This window comes from Cetorhinus maximus, chromosome 3 (assembly GCF_964194155.1).
Source record: "Cetorhinus maximus chromosome 3, sCetMax3.hap1.1, whole genome shotgun sequence".
Lineage (NCBI taxonomy): Eukaryota > Metazoa > Chordata > Chondrichthyes > Lamniformes > Cetorhinidae > Cetorhinus > Cetorhinus maximus.
Genome location: NC_135881.1, coordinates 157161554 through 157181179, shown reverse-complemented (window position 1 = coordinate 157181179; position 19626 = coordinate 157161554). Strand labels below are relative to the sequence as shown.

General features: G+C 44.0%; 1 protein-coding gene across 4 annotated transcripts in view; it reads right to left on the bottom strand.

Moving 5' to 3' along the window:
- elovl2 (ELOVL fatty acid elongase 2) overlaps nucleotides 1-19626 on the bottom strand; it is a 123869-nt gene that overhangs the window by 40463 nt on the left and 63780 nt on the right. For all 4 annotated transcript variants that reach the window (XM_078539149.1, XM_078539148.1, XM_078539150.1 and 1 more), the window contains 2 exons: nucleotides 17576-17639; nucleotides 3399-3586 (listed from right to left, as the gene is read on the bottom strand). In XM_078539149.1, the coding sequence (XP_078395275.1) occupies nucleotides 3399-3586; nucleotides 17576-17633 (246 nt within the window). In that variant the 5' untranslated portion in view covers nucleotides 17634-17639. The remainder of the gene's footprint in view (nucleotides 1-3398; nucleotides 3587-17575; nucleotides 17640-19626) is intronic.

The following is a 19626-nucleotide window of genomic DNA, read 5'->3' as shown; positions in this document are numbered from 1 at the left end:
CCTGAACACATTCTAGGGAATTCTTGGCCTTCTCTGTCCTTTCCACTACTACTATCCCAATTTAATTCAGGTAATTAAAGACCCTTTAGTAACTGCTCTATAATTCTTGCACTTCTCAAATTTGCTTGCAAATTTCCTCTACATATTTCCCACTAGTTGATGGCCTAAAGAATACACTAAGAAATGTAATGGTAACTCTATTGTTTCTTAGCTCTAGCCAGGTAAGTTTTGTCCTTGACCCGTCTGGGACATCCTCTCTCTCCAGTACTATAATGTTTTCTTTAATTAACACTACCACCCTCCTCCTTTCTTTTCTTCCCTACCTTTCCTGAACACCTATCCAGGAATATTTAATACCCAGTCCTGTCCTTCTGAGCTAGGTCTCCATAATCGCCACAACATCATATTTCCATTGCGGCTCTGAAGAAGTCATACAGATTAGAAATGTTAGCTCTGTTTCTCTCTCCACAGATGCTGTCAGACCTGCTGAATTTCTCCTGCATTTTCTGTTTTGATTTCAGATTTCCAGCATCCATAGTATTTTGCTTTTATCATATTTCCATGTGGCTATCTGTGCCTGCAACTCAGCAACCTTATTTACCATGTTCTGTGTGTTCACAAAAATGCACAGCAACCTTAACTTAGGCCTTATTACATGCCCTTTTACTCTGTCCTCACCTAGTACCTTACTACTTCCTACTTTAGTGCTATCTGTCTCTCCCAATTTTATGTGCACCTTGGTATTCCTCTCTCATATTATCTACTGGTCCCCACATCCCTGCCAAGTTAGTTTAAACCTTCCCCAGTAGCACTAGCAAATCACCCTACAAGGAAATTGGTTCTGGCTTCTGTTTAGGTACAGCCCATCCAGCCTGCACAGATCCCATCTCCCACAGAACTGGTCCCAATGACCCTAGAATCTAAAGCCCTCCTTCTGTACCATCTCTCCATCCTTCTATTTCTATACTCACCTGCCTTTGGTTCCAGGAGTAATCCAAAAATTACTAGCTTTGAGGTCCTTTTTCTAGTTTCCTTCCTAGCACCTTAAACTCTGGCTGCAGGACCACCACGCTCCTCTTCCAATGCTTTGTCATTGTAGGCTACAACTACTCTCCCCACTTCAAGAGGACTCTGCAGCTGCTCAGTGACATCTTTGATCCTGCCACAGCAGGGCAACACGCCATCCTGGATTCAAGGTGCGGCTACAGAAATGCCTCCCTGTTCTCCTATAACTATTGCATATGTGTGGGTTTAGGATCATAAATCATCACACAGTCAGCAACTGTATAGGAAATTATGGTCCCTTCTGAAAAATATAAAATTATTGCAAATTAATCTTTGATGTTCTGGGAACATAGGAGCAGGGGAATGGCCGGTTCAGCTATTTGATTAGATCAGGGCTGACCTATATCTTAATTTCATCTACTCCATAACTCTTAATACCCTTCCCTAACAAAAATTTATCAATCTCAGTTTTGAACTTTTCAATTGATTCTTCTCCCAAGAAGCTATTGAGGATGAGAGTTCCAGATTTCCATGGCCCCTTTGTCTGAAGAAGTGCTTCTGGAAATGACCCCTGATTGTTCCCCCTCCTCCTGGACTGCCTCACCAAAAAAAAATTTCTCTGTATCAAGCCAATTTTAATTAATCTTAAGCCGCTCAATTAGATGATCCCTTAATCTTCAGTGCTCAAGTGAATACATGCTTAGACCATGCAATCTGTCCTAATAATTTAACCCTTTGAGCCCAAGTGTCATTTTGGTGAACCTGTTGTTGTAACCCTCCAAATATGCCCTTGCTGAGATGTGGTGACCAGAAATTAGTGCAGCCTAACCAGAGCTTTATATAGCTTCAACATAACTTACACAGCTTTACTTTATGGGATGCTGAAATAAAAAGTCCTGCTAGAAGTGTTTAAAATCATAAATGGTTTTGACAGAGTAAATAATGAGATACTGTTTCCGGTGGCTGAAAAGTCTAGCAGCAGGACCAGAGGCAACATGAGAAAACTTGTTTTTTTTGCACAGCTAGTTGTTGTGATCTGTAAAATACAGCCTAAAGGGATGGTTGAAACAATTCAACAGTTAAATATTTGGATAAATACTTGAAGGGGAAAAAATTACTGGGCTATGGGGAAAGTACAGGAGACTGGGACTAATTGGATAGCTCTACCAAAAAGCCAGCACAGGCATGATGGGCCAAATGGCTGCATCATTTTATTCATCTATTAGCCTTTTTTATTATTTCTTGTACCTGTCCATGAACTATTAGTGATTTCTGCCCTTGGACCTCAAAATCTCTGTTTTCCCCCAGTTCCTAACTTGCCATCATTTAGAAATTATTTTGATCCATCTTCCTTAGGTTCCAAGTGGATGACTTCATTCTTCTCCACGTTGAACTCCATCTGCCAGTTTCATCCACTCACTTAAATTATCAATGTCTCTGTAACTTTCTGAACCTATCTACATTATTTACTGTGCCACCTAACATAGTGTTGTCAGCTCTTCATACTGCTATATTACTACCTTTTCCTTTTTCAAAGTTATTTATAAACAGAGTGAAAAACTGAGACCTCAGTACAAATCCCTGGAAAACATCACTAGTCCCACCCTGCAAGTTAGAGAACATGACCATTGTCCATACTCTCAATTTTCTCACTCCTAACCAAGGTTTTGATAGAATGGATACAGAGAGAATATTTCCACTTGTGGGGAAGAACATAACTAGACACCATCAATATAAGATAGTCACCGAGAAATCCAATAGGAAATTCAGAAGAAACATTGTTACCAAAGAGTGGTGAGAATGTGAACTCACTACCACAGGGAGTGGCTGAAGCAAATAGTGTAGATGCATTTGAAGGAAGCTAGGCAAGCATATAAGAGAGAAGGGAATAGGGAATTATGGTAAAAGGTTTGGATGAGGAAAGACGGGAGGAGACTCAAGTGGAGCATAAACCTCAGCATGTACTGGTTGGGCAAAATGGCCTGTTTCTATGCCTTTTATCCTATGTAATGCTATGTAATCTTATATGCAATTTACTAATCATGTCAATAGATTGCCTCCAATGCCAGCTCTCATATTTGTTAACTGCCCCATATGTGGAACATTATTGAATGCCCTCCGGAAGTCCATATAAATAATATCCACATACACTTCCTTATGTGCCACATTAGCTACATTTTCAAAAAAATCGACTGTTTGTTAGACATGGCCTTTACAAATCTATGCAGGCTTTCTCTGGATCAGTTCCAACCAAAGGCTTTTAGACTGAAATGTCCATGAATGACACTTTTTTGCGAATCGTGTTAAATTTGTTTTGCTCCAAATTTTGACATGAGTACAGTACTTCAGTAAATGAATTCTACAGTTCATTCAGATTTTAGGTAAAATCTTACCTCAATAAACATGTAGAGCGAAAGAAGCATTACTCCAAGGTTATATATTATTAAGTGAATCCTGAGAGAGAATGCAGGTTTTTCCTTCATATACTTTGTTCCCAGCCATATAGTGAATAGGTAGAAGAGTGTAAGGAGGAATGTAGGTAAATAGGAATCCAGCATAAGCCATCCTCTAACCCTGTGATCTAAAAATGAAAAAGAAAATCTCTTCAGATCTGGATCCCTGTGTTTAACAATTGCTATTATATTAAACCCCAAATATACAGGACAAAGTGCAACCAAAACCTTCCTGAGTCATTTCAGAAATTAATCAACATGAAAGTTGATGTTTCTTCGGCTAAAATTTACATTTTTGTAATAATTCCATGACCCTTCAAAATCTGTAAGAGTGCCTGAATTTAACATCGCCCTTGTAGTTGCCTGGCACTCCTGACATCACATGAAATCGAACGTGATGACCTCGAAGGGGGTTCCTTCAGTCAGCATGCCACATGGCAATATTACGCTAGGTGGACTTGCCCAAATGTCGGAAGCCCGCACAACATCAATTAAAGGGCCAGTTGAACCAATTAAAGGGGCAATGCACTGCAATTTTGAGAGGCCCATGCATTTTTACAGTCGCCATATGGGAAAAATGGGAAAGCGGGGATTGCACTTTTCTCACTTTCTGCATCCAGGGCAGGATATAACGCTCAGGAGAAATGCAGAAGTCAGGAGGTATTAGTTCAAAAGTAAGTTGAAAGTCTGGATAGTACTGATTTATTTGATAGTGAAGCGCCTGCTTAGAAAAACCTCTACAAAGCAGAAAGTGAAAAATGGGCATTGTTTATTCATCTGGAGGCACTTCCTCAGATGAGGAGGAGAGGGCAAGAAGGGAGAGGAGGTCAGCTGGCTGACATCGTCATAGAATCTGCCCGCAAGACCAAGCAGCGCAACCGGAAGGGATCAAAGGTCAGCAAGCCTTGCAAAAGAGAAGGGGCAGGATGAAGCACCAATACCCTACTGGAACAGGATTAGATCCAGCTATCTCAAAATGACTGAGGTGGATTGCCGAAGAAGGATCTGCCTCTCAAGGGAGACAGTGATTTCCATCTGAGAGATCATCAGGCCTGAGATAGTTTCCAACTGTGTAGGTGGGCACCCAGTGCTAATTGTCATCAAGTATTGTCACCCTCAATTTTTATGCCTTAGGTTCCTTTCAGGATTCTGTTGGTGATCTGTGCGGTGTGTCACAATCTGCAACGCACAGCTGCATAAAGCTTGTTCAGAGGGTCAACACATTCATACATTTCAAGATGGGCGAGGACAGCCAGGCAGAGCATTCCTGAGGATTTGCAGCTATGGATTGCACCCATGTGCCCATCAAGGCACCTGCTGGAGAGCCAGGGGCCATTGTGAATTGTAAGGGTTTCCATTTGCTCAATGTCCAGCTAGTGTGCGATCACCAACAGCAGATCGCCAAGGTTTGTGTAAGGTATCCTGGGAGTTGCCATGATTCTCCGTTACTCCCAAGTTCCAAGGCTGCTCACAGGCCCTGCACGCTTGGATGGCTGGCTGGTGGGGGATAAATGATACCCTCTGAAATGGTGGCTGATGACACCAATCAGACATCCAAGAATAGCCACAGAAGAGAGGTACAACAGAAGCCATGCTGAGGCCATAATAGGCCTCCTGAAAACGAGGTTCCATTGTCTGGACCAGTCTGGAGGATCTCTTCAATATCCTCTGGAACATGTGTCACTCATTGTAGTTGTGTGCTGTGCCCTGCACAATCTGGCTCTCTCTTGGGGAAATCAAATGGACTGTGATGTGCTTCCACAATCAACTGAGAAAATTTCCAGCACAGTCTCTGAGGAAGAAGCTGCTCAGCCGCGGGGTCATGATGATGACCCAGCGATGAGGCAGCTTTTGAGAGCCAGGGATGCTTTGGTTGAAAGGAGCTTCCAATGGGCCTCCAGAGGCAACATTCCAAGTCATCGGAAAGAAGCAGTGACTTTATTGCTCGGAGCTCATGAAGCCCTCTTGGCAGCCTCTTTTTCTTGTGCCTTCTTCTGAAATAAACCATCATGCCCAATGATGGAAACAAAATACTGCAGATGCTGGAAATCTGAAATAAAAACAAAAAAATGCTGGGAAAACTCAGCAGGTCTGGCAGCCTCTGTAGCGTGAGAAACAGTTTCGAGTCCATATGACTCTTCTTCAGAGCTAAGAGAAATAGAAATTTGATGGATTTTATACTGCTTAAGAGGGTTTAGAGCAGATGAAGTAAGATAAAAGGTCAGGGATAGGTGGAATGAAAGGAGAGAGAGTGACAAACATGCCCTGGACACAACACAAAGGGAGTGTTAATGGTAGTGGTAAGGACTTAATAAGGTGCTGATAGTGGCAGAATGTGTTAAAAGCAGAACAAGGGTGAGCTCTCTGTGAAAGCACAATAGAAACAAGTAACAGATGGCCCTGTGAGCAAGAGGGGGTTGGGGAAAAGGATTATATATATATATAATATATATAAATATATATAAATATCTCACACACACATATATATGAATGAATAAACAAAAAAGTGAAAAATAAGAATAAAGATTAAAATTGAAATAAAAATTTAAAAAAGGAGTATAGATGGAGGAGAGAGTTAGAGAGTTCATGGTCTGAAGTTGTTAAACTCAATGTTAAGTTTAAGTCTGGAAGGCTGTAAAATGCCTAGTCGGAAGATGAGGTGCTGTTCCCCCACTTTATATTGAGCTTCACTGGAACATTGCAGCCGGCTAAGGATAGACATCTGGGTATGAGAGCAGGATGGTGTGTTGAAATGGCAGGCAACAGGAAGGTCTGGTTCATGTTTGCGAACTGAGCAAAGGTGTTCCACAAAAGGGACACCCAGTCTGCATTTAGTGTCCCCAGTGTAGAGGATTTTACAAAGTAGAGATTGAGGAGAGAATTCATGGTCTCCTTAGCTCCTCCCAGACTGATACTACATCTAGATTTTCTGAGCCAATATCCTTTCTCACTATCGTACTGATTTCATCCTTAACTAACAATGCCTCGCTGCCACCTTGTCCTTTTTGTCTGTCCTTCCTAAATATTGAATACCCTTGGATATTCAGTTCCCAACCTTGGTCACCCTGCAGCCATGTCTCTGTAATTGCAATCATATCGTACCGGTTTACATCTATTTGCGCTGTTAATTCATCTACCTTATTGTGAATGCTCCGTGCATTCAGATACAGTGCCTTTAGACTTGTCTTTTTAACATTTTTACACATCTTTTTTGTACTATGGTCCTATTTACCGCTAGCCCCTGTTTCCTCTGCCTTCCACTTTTGCTTTCTACTTTTCTGTCTTTCATTCCAATCTTTGTTTCCCTCTCTTGTGCCTCCCCTCTCAGGTTCCCATCCCCCCTGTCAGTCTAGTTTAAGCCCTCTCCCACAGTACAAGCAAATACCCCTGCAAAGATATTAGTCCTGGTCCTGCTGGGGTGCGACCCGTCAAGTTTGTACAGGTCTCATCTTCCCCAGAATCAGTCCCACTGCCTCAGGAATCTAAATCTTTTCCTCCTACACCATCTCTCCAGCCACGCATTCATCTGGTCTATTCTCCTATTCCTGATCTCGCTAGCAAGTGGCACTGGGAGTAATCCTGAAATTACTACCTTTGAGGTCCTGCTTTTCAATTTATTTCCTAGCTCCCTATATCCTGCTTTCAGGACCTCATCCCTCTTTTTACCTATGTCGTTGGTACCGATATGGACCACAACCTCAGGCTGTTCACCCTTCCCTTCAGAATATCCTGCAGCTGCTCAGTGACATCCCTGACCTTGACACCAGAGAGGCAAAATACCATCCTGGTGTCACGTCTGCAGTCACAGAAACGTCTACCTGTTCCCCTTATCATTGAATCCCCTATCACTATTGCTCTCCCACTCTTTCCCCTCCCCACTCCCTCTGTGCAACTGAGCCGCTTGTGCTGCCACAGTCTTGGCTCTTGCTGCATTCCCCTGAGAAACCATCTCCCCCAGCGACATCCAAAATAGAAAATCTGTTGGAAAGGGAGATGGACCCAGGGAACTCCTGCATTACCTGCCTAGTGCTTTCACTCTGTCTGGCAGTCAGTCCATTCCCTTTCTGCCTGTGCACTCTTTACCTGCAGTGTGACCACCTCACCATACGTGCTATCCACAAAGATCTCATCCTTGCGGATGCTTCACAGTGACTCCAGGCGCAGCTCCAGCTCCGAAACACAGATTTCGAGTAGCTGCAGCTGGAGACACTTCCTGCACACATGGTCGCCCTGGACGCTGGAAGTGTCACATCGCACAGGAGGAGCATTCCACTTGATCGAGTTGCCCTGCCATGACTTACCCTTAAATTACTCCCTTTACTTTTACTTCCTCTAGTTTAGAGAATATTAAGGTTGAAGAAACAGTCCTACTTACCAAGGCTGCTGCTCTTCTTACTGAGTAAAGGTAGAAAATGAAAGGATCGCCACCTTCCCTCTTCAGCGAACTGCCTCTCTCATCGAACTCCAAGTGAAGCACTCTAATGCAGCTCAAAGCAGCACTCCAGTGCAGACAAAAACAGCACTCCAATGCAGACTAACCATCTCCCATTGGCAATCAATGGCATTACGATCAACATTACCCACTATCGACATCCTGGGGGGTTACCATTGACCAGAAACTGAACTGGACCAGCCATATAAATACTGTGGCTACAAGAGCAGATCAGAAGCTCGAAATTCTTTAGAGAGTAACTCATCTCCTGACTCCCCAAAAGCCTGTTCACAACCTACAAGGCACAAGTCAGGAGTGTGATGACTTATTCTCTGCAAACATAACTTCTATTTTTTTTTTTTTTGGAGCAACTTATTTAAGTAAATAACATTTAAATGTTTTGCTTGGCTATGTGTGCGTGATAAGTGAAACGAGCCGAGGTGTGCACAGCCCTCATGGAGAATTCTTGGTTGCTGTGGAATGTAATGTGAAAAAGATGTGAAGTTATCCACTTTGGTAGGAAAAACTGAAATGCTGAGTATTTCATAAATGGTTATAGATTGGGAAGTGTTGATGTCAAAAGGGACCTGGGTGTCCTCGTTCATAAGCCACTGAGAGCTAACATGCAGGTGCAGCAAGCAATTAGGAAGGCAAATGGTATGTTGGCCTTTATTGCAAGAGGATTTGAGTACAGGAGTAAGGAAGTCTTGCTACAATTGTATAGAGCCTTGGTGAGACCATACCTGGGGCATTGTGTACAGTTTTGGTCTCCTTACCTAAGAAAGGATAATCTTGCCATAAAGGGAGTGCAACAAAGGCTCACCAGACTGATCCCTAGGATTGTGCTATGAGAAAAGATTGAGGAGACTGGGCCTATATAAAGGGTGATCTCATTGAAGCATACAAAATGCTTACAGGGCTCGACAGAGTCGATGCAGGAAGAATGTTTCCCCTGGCGGTGGGGGGGGGTGGGGGGGGAGGGGGGGGGGGGGGGGGTGGTGGTGCAGTTAGAACCGGAGGACACAGTCTCAGCATAAGAGGGAAGCCACTTAGGGCTGAGATGAGGAGGAACTTCTTCACTAAGATGTTGTGGATCTTAGGAATTCTCTACCCCAGAGAGCTGTGGAAGCTCAATCATCCAGTATATTCAAGACAGAGATTGATAGATTTCTAAATGTTAAAAATATCAAGGAATATGGGGATAGTGTGGGAAAATGGTTTTCAGCTTGAAGATCATTCATGATTTAGTTGAAATGGTGCAGCAGGCTCGATGGGCCAAATGGCCTACTCCTTCTATTTCGTATGCAGTTACTAAGCTTACAGGGAACACTGCTTTCCACTTGCCTGGATGAGTGCTGGTCCAACAACACTCAAGAATCTTGACACTGTCAAAGACAAAGTATCCACTTGATCTGCACCCTATCCACCACCCTAGACATTCAATCCATCCACCATTGCTGTGGTAGCAGTGTGTACCATCTACAAGATGCACAGCAGCAACTTTCCAAGGCTTCTTCAACAGTACCTTCCAAATCCACAACTTGTATCATTGAGAAGAGCAAGGACAGCAGATACATGGGAACACCACCATCTGCAAGTTCCCCCTCCAAGTCAAATACCATCCTGATTTGGAAATATTCTTTCATTGCTGCTGGTCAAAATCCCACAATTCCCTTCCTACCAGCGTCTGGGTTTACCTACTCCATATGGACAGCAGCCAATCAAAAAATGTCTCAACATCACCTTCTCAAGGGCAATAAATGCTGGCCTTTCCAGCAATACCCCCATCTGCATCGTGTTGAACAAAAATGGGATGACAGAAGTATTTTGTATAAACAAAAGCTTGGATGTAGCTTTTCTGGATACCTTATTCAGAAATGTTCCAAGGCAGTGTTGTTAAATTGAGGGAAACAAAATGAAAAATATTTATTTTTAATACGAATGGTTCAACCCAAATAGGCATCACCTAGCATCCCCCAAGTCTATGCCAGAATCACACACTGATTCCTCAAAGATTATATTAATCTTGGAATAAGAATTCCAATGTGCCCATTTCTGACACACGGGCCTGGATTTTCATCAAGTCGGGATAACTCAGGAGACCTTTAAAAATGGTGGGCAGCCCCAATTCTGGGATTCCAGACCCCATTCCAGGCCTGTTGGATTTTTGGGTGATTTTAAAGGGTGCAGGTTGGTTTCTGTAAAAAAAAAAAAAGAACCCACATTTGGCACTCTCCACCTGGCCGGCTCCATTATGGAGATAGGCATGTCATACTCCTCTGGAATTTTCATGGAATCGGGCCAGCTTTTTAAAGAGTTGTGGTTCACGGTCCATCAGAGGAGTCGCAAACCCTAGACTGCATGAAATCTTTTAAAAGATAAGTTCAAAAGGTCCTCCACATGCCCCCATGCCAAGCCCTGCCCTTCAGGGACCCACTCCCCCATGCCAGGCCTTGCCCTTCCACCCACACTCCCATGCCAAGCTCTACCCTTCCACCCACTTCCTATGGTTCCTCATCTCCCCCTTTGCCAAGCTATGGCACTTCCATGCCCATTGACCCACTATACATTGTCTAGAACTAATGAACCCTGTAGTGACAGTAGGATGTGTAAAAAAGCTGTGGCTGGGATTTTCCATTCTGGGCCTAAGTCTGCGGTAGGAACCAGGAGTGTTTCCCGCTGCGGAGACCAGTGGGAATTTGGGTCGAATTGTACAATGCTGGGCTCGTTAATTATGCAGTCAGAGGTTTCCCGACACATTGAGCGGTGGGGCGGGCTGGATGACATGCGCCCCGCCATCATATCCAGACACCATATTTAAAAGGCACTGGGACATCAACTACTTTGTCACGTACCCACTGTGGGAGGAAGAGATGGCCTGACGATCCCAGGGAGCTCCGGGCCCCAGATTCAGCGACACTTCCCTCGATGTGCTGCTCAATGCAGTGGAGGCCAGGAGGGGTGTCCTGTACCCTGAGGATGGAAGGAGGAGGCCGAGCCGTGTGACCAACCCTGCATGGAAGGAAGACGCCAGGGTGGTCAGTGTCCATGGCCTCCAACGGAGGGCTGCCCTGTAATGCCAGAAACGGATGAATAACCTCATCCGTGCTGCCTGGGTATCTGAACCCTCAACTGCTCCCCTCAATGATTGGTGGAGAGGACATGGGTCTCAGTGGCAAGGGCATAAAAGAGCTCTCAACGTGATAAGATGATGCCTCATAGCCCCGCTATCCATCTAGTCTGCAGGTGGAAAGTCCCTGACCCTTCCACACACACAGCTCAGATGCTGTCTGGCTGTGGGGATTACAAGGGGATTAGGCGTTGAGGGCACCAGCATGCGCTGCTAATGACTTGCCTCTGAGTCTTATCCTTCCATCTGCATGGGTTTTCGGCTTTGGAGGGTGCTGCCCCAGAACCCTTCTGGACAACATGCAGTGCATCAATCACATGGCACACAATCTAGTGGGTTATTTGTAAAAGTGGAAGCACAAGAAAAATACCTGAAGCCCAATTGCTCTTAACCCCATCTTATCTCTTAGTGCAGGAAAAGTTACCGCACAATGGGCGGAATGTACAGGTGTGAATGGGCATGGGGGTAGTGTGCAGCTGTGATTGGGCATGGGGGCCATGCAGTGTGAAGATCCACATCCTGGAGGCTCCTGCAGTGTGAAGATCTACACCCTGGAAACTCCTGCAGTGTGAAGATCCACATCCTGGAGGCTCCTGCAGTGTGAAGATCTACACCCTGGAAACTCCTGCAGTGTGAAGATCCACATCCTGGAGGCTCCTGCAGTGTGAAGATCCACATCCTGGAAACTCCTGCAGTGTGAAGATCCACATCCTGGAAACTCCTGCAGTGTGAAGATCCACATCCTGGAAACTCCTGCAGTGTGAAGATCCACATCCTGGAAACTCCTGCAGTGTGAAGATCCACATGCTGGAGGCTCCTGCAGTGTGAAGATCCACATGCTGGAAACTCCTGCAGTGTGAAGATCCATGTCTTTGATGCTCCACCCACCCACTGCTGCACATGTTGTTCCAGGGTCCTCGGTCTCTGGAGGCCCCCATCTTCCAGTCTCCACAAGCTTCCCCAGGCCATCTTCCAGGTAAGTCCCGACCTGATTATGCTATGTTGGTCCGGACATGCTCCGGACCAGCGTGATATCCTACTGGCGACGTGGATAATTGTACAGGGAGTGACAATACTGGGCAGGGCTTCAACTGCATCCCATTAAAGGGATGCAAAATGGCTTCATGTAGGCCTCTGGTGCGAATGGCAACCCGCCATGATGGGTGGGAGCATGTATTCCCACCATCCTTTGACTCCAACGGGAAACCAATTTTTCAGTGTCCGGTGCATTGTTCCCCCCTTGCCCGCCATTTCACCCACCGTTGTTGGGATTGGAAATCCTCAGCCTATGTTGAAGAAAGTCAGTTCACTAGAAGCTAACAAAAGTGTTAATTATCCAGACTCTTTAAGGTATCAATAATAAAAGCCACAAACCCTTGAAACCACTTAACATTGTGTAAACAAACATTGTGAAGTTAACTATAGAGATCAGAGAACCTGACTGTCAATTAAACAATGTTATCTCTGGGAAGCAGCTGTTTCATGTTGTCATGGAAAAAGGAGCAGCTTCAGCAGTCAGCCAATTTTCTCCAGCAGTTTAAATAGATCACCTTTGCTCACATGGTTGAATACCTTGCTGAGATCCATGAAGACAATATACAGTGGTCCTTGTTCAAACAAAGGCAGGTATATGGAGTTAGGTACAGATTGGCCACGATCGATTGAATGTCAGGAGATTTTGGAAGCTGAATAATCTAATCCTTTTCCTGTGTATCCATGAGAAAAGCCTTGATGCTTCAAATCTCGTCATGTTTGCATTTCCTCACATAGGCAGCATCCTAGTTAATCAGCATGGTACTCTAATGTCCTTACATTATTGTATAGCCCAATACTGTACGCTATCCTCTAACTGAGGTCTTACAGGATACATAGAAAGGATAGCTTTGTGGCATATTCTTCTTAGATCCTTTTCACTGTACTGATCGTCAGGTAATGGCAATGGAGTGTTCTGTGATTTTTGACTTTAATCAGGGCACAAGTTTGTTTGTCATTGCAGAGAATTGTTAAAGGATTCATAGAAACAGAGGAACAATGATAGGCCAATTTGTCTCTCAAACCTTTTCCACCATTTAATTAGATCACCTTACTTCTTTAAAATCCTCATTCTCTGCTGCCCACCTGAGTACCTCACTGAAATACCATCACTGCTTTCCTTCCTCAGCCCCTACACAAAGTAATTCCTCATCCTTGATTATTTCCCTCTGCTGAATTTACTGCCCTCCTGTACTCCCTAATCTCTCTTGCATATAAATTTGCTTACCCATAATCATGGCAATCTTGCCAATTACTTTCTATCCACATTAAGTCAATCACAGAGAAAGCCATTTCTGATCAGCTCCTTGTATTCCTCTCCATTCACATTCTCCCTTCCCCTCCAAGCTCCTGTGCCCACTCCTGCGAAAAGCTCGCCTTGACTTACAGCTACACATTCAAATTCCCAACTGTTAGTCCTCCATTCATTACATTATTTCTGCAACTACCAATTTATTCAATTACACCTTCATCTCCACCTTTTATTACCTTACCCCCATTAAAGCCATTACTCCATCTGATCTTGGTCACTCCCCCGATACAGCCCTCATCTTTGCCCCCTTAAGTCCTAGGGATGCAAACTTGAATGTTCATGGTGGACAATTGGTTTAGCTTTTTATCATCAGATCTGGCTTGATCATATAAATCACTAATGCTCTGCTCTGCCAAAATTTCTCACTGCTCCTTGAACTTCCTTGAATACAATATGATAACCCCAGGTTTTTCTTCTCCATTACAAACTGTCTTAAGCCCTCTCCCCTGACTTCCAACAAGTGTTATGGACTTCTTGGTCACTAAGATTGAAACCACCTGTTCAGCGACCTCTGCTCCTTTCCTCCCTTTCTCTTGCCCATCAAGCCAAACTTTCCAAAAAAGGTCTCCCTATCTTAGCCCTGAACTTGCAACTTTCTCTAGTTTCTCTCCTATTTCCCTCATGCCCTCACTGAGCTTATCTTGTCTATGAGAATCACCTCATTAACCCTATTCCCAAATCCCCTTCCTGGCCCCCATGTTAGCTGATATTGTTAAGGGTTCTTTTTCCTCAGGTATTATCCCTCTTCCCACCAAAGATACTGTCATCATTCCCTCCTCAAAAACACTCTCTTCATCTCAATGTCCCTGCAAACTCCTGCCCCATCTCCAACCTCCCGAGTCACGGAATGTAGTGTCACCTCCCAAATGTGTCAAACTTTCCCTTAATATTAGGAAGACCAAAACCATCATCTTTGGTTCCCACCATAAAATCCCTTCCCTAACCACCGATCCACCCTTCTCCCTGACAATTATCTAAGGTTGCAAACTTGATGTTGTATTTGCCCCTGCGATGAGCTCCCAATCACACATCCACTCCATCACCCAGACCATCTTCTTTCACCCCCATAATATCGCCCAACCCCACCTCTGCCTCAGCTCATCTGCTGCTGAAACCCTCATTCATGGCTTTTGTTACCTCTAGAATTGACTATTCCAGCGCTCTCTTGGCCAACCACTCTTCTTCCACCCTCCATGAGCTTGAACTCATCCGGAGCTCTGAAGAAGAGTCATACGGACTCAAAACATTAACTCTGTCTTTTTTCTCTCCACAGATACTGTTGGACTGCTGAGTTTTTCCAGCATTTTCTGTTTCTGACTTACATTTGCTCTTAGTCCAGCAATGCATCAACATTAAAATTCACATTCTTCTTTCAAATCCCATGGCACTCACTTTCAATTTAATAAGCAAGAAACTGTTTATTATCTTGTAACCAGAAAACCAAGGGGATGATTTTTACCAAATACTTTAACACTAAAGAGCCTCTGAGGTGGTCAGGATGGAGTCTCAAGCTGCCATGTCAGTTTAGCCCAAACTTAATGCGAGATGCCAGTTTGGTAATGGAATTGAAGCCAGCAGAAGGAACAGCTTCCTGAAGGCTCATTAAACAGCTCATTGCCTTTAAAAAGCCTGCTAGCACGCATTAAAGAGGCTGTACAGCATTTTGGTGACTAATGCTTCAAATAACACCACCTCTTAACAACAACTAGCTTTTTGAGAGTAAACAGGTCATTGATGTTGATCTCAATTACTACTTAAAGGAATATTCACCATTTTATGTTTATTGCTGCTGGAGCTGTAAAGTAGCCCTCAGAAACACACTGGGAAACTTTCATAGACACTTTTGTCAAGACTTCATTAACACTCAAACAACATTTACTCTTAATTCTCTGAGGACTTCACCTAAAAGGACTGAGCGTTGTGCCACTCCGCCTCATTGGACATCTTACAGGAATCACGAGGAGAAAGGAAGTACTCAGTCAAGAGAATTTTGCTAGCAAACCCCTTGGTCTGGACCAGAAATTGGAGGAGGACATGAGGCCCGGCAGAGCAGCACCAGCTGCTGCAGGAGACAGGGGTAAGAGGATGATGAGGGTGAGGTAACATCCCTCCCCCTGCAGCTACAGGACCAACCTCATCCTCTGGATCTCCTCCTCAGGAATGCCACATCTGGGAATCTCTGAACCCTCTACCTTGGTTCCTGAGCCACCTTGCAATGTGCTGCTGAGTGCCAGTCTAAACACTCCATACCTTCAGTGGATGTGGGTGCAAGGGTCCCACATATACCCCATGTAAGCTGCATTTAATCAGCATTTTGAGCACTAAACCTGCAGGTTTCTGGTTTAACAAGTCCAGGCAAGTTCAAATTATGGTGTGCAGCAGCTAGGGCTAAAATTGAGTGTGAAATTCAAACTTTCAAATCTCTAAAATATTAACTAGATTTTATAAATTTGATGGAAATTGCCATGAAAAGAGCCAATTCTAATAAAGGTAATTTGTTAAACAAATTTAGTATTAGTGACTCAGCACTGAGTGAAAATAAATCACTTAGGTATATCGATTTTCCATCTTTTTATAGTCTGAACAACCTATCGGTATAGCAAATAGCAAAGTTTAGGTGTCACACATGGAAACAGATTATTGCTGCAAACACTTACCCACATAAAACCTGCATAACTGCATCTTGCATATTTCCATGACTTGCACAGCCCTCATATTTATATCTTAAATATGATCAACATAGCGAGATCTTACACATGGTGCCCATATTCACATTTTACACAAGGCTATTTCATACATACATTACAATTATTCATGTTATATTGGCCCAGAACTTCTGCACTCCGGGTGGTGGTACCCCCAAGGTGCACTACAGGATGCCTCAATGCACTGACTACGTGGGAATTGTCTGGGAAGTTTGGACTTTGATGGACAATGCCCCTGCATCTGGAATCCTCTGAAAAAGTCTCCAATTTGGAGTTAGATACAAATACTTCAGTTGGTTTCGACTTACTTACCTGAATTGTTACCCAGAAAAAATTAGAAGGATTAAAACCAGTTCCTACTCCTAGGTACCTATACTACTGGACCCCCTGACTACCCCTGACAACACCCTCCAACTACCTGACCACCCCCAACACACCAACGCACTCCTGAACCTAAGACTAAAACCCTTGACTACCCACGACCCCCTGACTACCACCCCTCTAACTACCTCCTGACCTGATGACTACCTCAACCCGACTACCCTCCCAACCAACCCTACCACCTCACCCACTTACCTGCCACCCTATCCCTCACCCACTTACCTGCCACCTTACCCCTTCACCCACCTGCCATCCTACACCCTCACCCACCCTGCCTGCCACCCTACCCCCTCACCCACTTACTTTACGCACTTATCTGCAGCTTCTCAACGTGACCTTGGGACATTTAAACTCTCTACTTACCAGAATATGGCAGCTAGTGCCATAAAAAGAGGTATGGCTTCTACAATGATTCTTTCCACTGCTCCCTGCCAGGTTTCTACACTGCATCAGTTTGGAAGGATCCCCCATAAGGAGATGGGCCCGAAAAATCATAGGAAGATAACTTTTTGTCTGATCTGGGTTGGAAATAGGGATTCTGACCCAGATTTACCCAGAGCTTCTAATATATTTATGCATGCATTGTAAATACGCGCACAGTGTCTCAAAGCCGGTAAACTTGGAACTGAGGCTGTGCCAGATTTCAGATCTTGCTGGATTTCAGGACGGGTAGTTTGGACCATGGGCGGTTCAGGTCAAGCCAGGTCAGTTGTGGTCAAGGGTCACTCAGAGCCTGGGAACAGACAAGCGGCGAAGAGGATAACTAGTCAGACGTCACACCATGCCAATGTAGCGCCAAGTTGAGTTGTCCAGGTAAGTTTTTTATTTTACTCAATTAAAATTGATGCTTGGCACATTCTAAAAATGTGCAGTTTTCAGACAATTCCAGTTTTTGGACAATCAGATTTGAGACACTACTGTATCGATGTTCTTTATATGTCCAAATATCTACATTTTACACATGGTGCATAGATCCACTTCAGTTTATATAACTCTCACTCATGTTCTACTTACGATTTATATATCCTTGTATTATATATAGCCGACATTGCTACACCTGATATAAGGTCTGCAAGTCTCTGTCCTACACACGTATCAGGCTTCAGTCTAATTACACTGACTTACCTCTAGGACCGAACATGTAGTCCACAAAAGTATTCACATGTTTGTCTAAGGTTTCCATTTGGTTCTGAAAGAAATAATTAAAACACTTCATTTTATACACAATATTTCAAGTCCAGATATAACTATATAGCTATTAGCCTTAGTTCACCTCAGCTGCATGATTCCGTTCACCTCAGTCATTTTAATACTAATAGTAAAATTCAATTGCTGCGTAGCTTTAAGCCATACAGTTTGGTTAACCAACCAGCTATGTTCCCTGTGAATGCTTGAAACACACCCAACCATTTATAAGAACACTCGGGAATATATGCAACTTATGAAGAGTTACTGGTATCCTGTTAATGGGGCTCCTCGGAGGTATGAGCATCCTGTTAATCAAAGCTGCAACAGATGCACGTTTCAAATTTAATGAGATAGATGTGAATTGAGTTAGTTAATTTAATTTTAATTTAAAGATCAGAGATCTGAGAAGACATGGCATCCTGTTAATGTGTATACAAGAGATTGACATCCTGCTAATTGGGACATTGAAAGACATGGGCATCTTCTTAATCATCATGCTAGGACACACACACACATCTTATTAATCAGATAGCTACAAGCACAAACATCCTGTTAATGTGCATGTTGAGACACTGGCATCTTGTTAATTGGAACCCCAGAAAATACCATCATCGTACTAATGTAGATGCTGAGTTATAGACAGAATGTTGATGTGGATCCTGGGACCAAAATGCATCCTGTAAATAAGAGCAGGAGCAGATTCTAGTGGATTCCTTAAAGGGCCACAGTTACCTAGATAAGCAGCTTTCACTTAAGCTGTCATGAAAATCCAGTGCCACTACACTTTGCTGGTTGCATAGGTAACAGCAGATGTATGTTTAAAATTTAATAGATGTAGTTCAGTTACAGTTTGTTGAAGGATCAGAGATCCGAGAAACAAACAAAAAAATGCATCAAACCAGGTTATTTAGCAGTTTCAAATAAATCTTTTAGAAAGAAATTGCATTTATGTAACTCTTTATCAAGTCCTCAATACACCACAAAACCCTGGAGAATAGAGTTAGGCATTTTACTATGTTGTATAATGTTCAAGGTAAATACTTTAGTTACATGTGCAGTTAAACGTTTTATTTCTATCAATTGCTGCACGGCAGTAGTAATTTAAGTCCAGTACTCCAGAAAAAGTACCTGTACGGACAGATACAGCAGCATAGTGGTTATGTCACGGAATTAGTAATCCAGAGGTCTGGATTAATTCCATAGGGTAAGGAGGGGAATTTAAATTCAGTTAATTTAATAAATCTGGAATAACAAGCTAATATCAGTCACCAAGGGTTATAGTTCTCTACCTTAGAGAACTGTAGAGGCAGATTCATTGATTTTTCAACACTGAGACAGAATTTTGAACAATAAGGGTGTTGAGGGCTCTGGGGTACAGGGAGGAAAGTGGAGCTGATGCCACAGTCAGATCAGCCATGATCCTGTTGAATGGCAGAGCAGGCTCAAGGGGTCATATGGCCTACTCCTCCTATCTCTTCTGTTCTTAAGGACAGAATTTTCAGGTCAGCGGGCAGGCACCATCAGCAGGCCCAGGATCGGCTGGGAAATGGGCCACCACCCGCGATCAACCGTGATTTCATGTTGGCAGGCCAATTAAGACCCGCTCAATGTAAAACGCGGCTCCCCAATGGTTGGGAAGGGGCAGGCGGGGGTGGGTGCCTGTTGGCCGGTTTAAAAACAGCACAGGCAGCCCTTGAAGGCTGCCATGGAAGAACATCTCCTCTGTGTTTTTAATATTCAAGTTATGGAGTCGCGTGCGGCTGGACATGGCAGGTGGGAGGGCAGGTTGGGTGGGCACTTGGCCCCCGCTTTTTGGATGAGTGCCTCGCTGTCCTCCTGGAGGAGGTGGCTGCAAGGAGGCACACCCTTGTCCCTAGAGATGGGAAAAGAAGGCCACCACACCTCACAAAGAGGGCATGGGAGGAGGTTGCAGCTCTGGTTAGCAGCCATGACGTGGTGCAGCGCACATGAGTGCAGTGTCGGAAGAG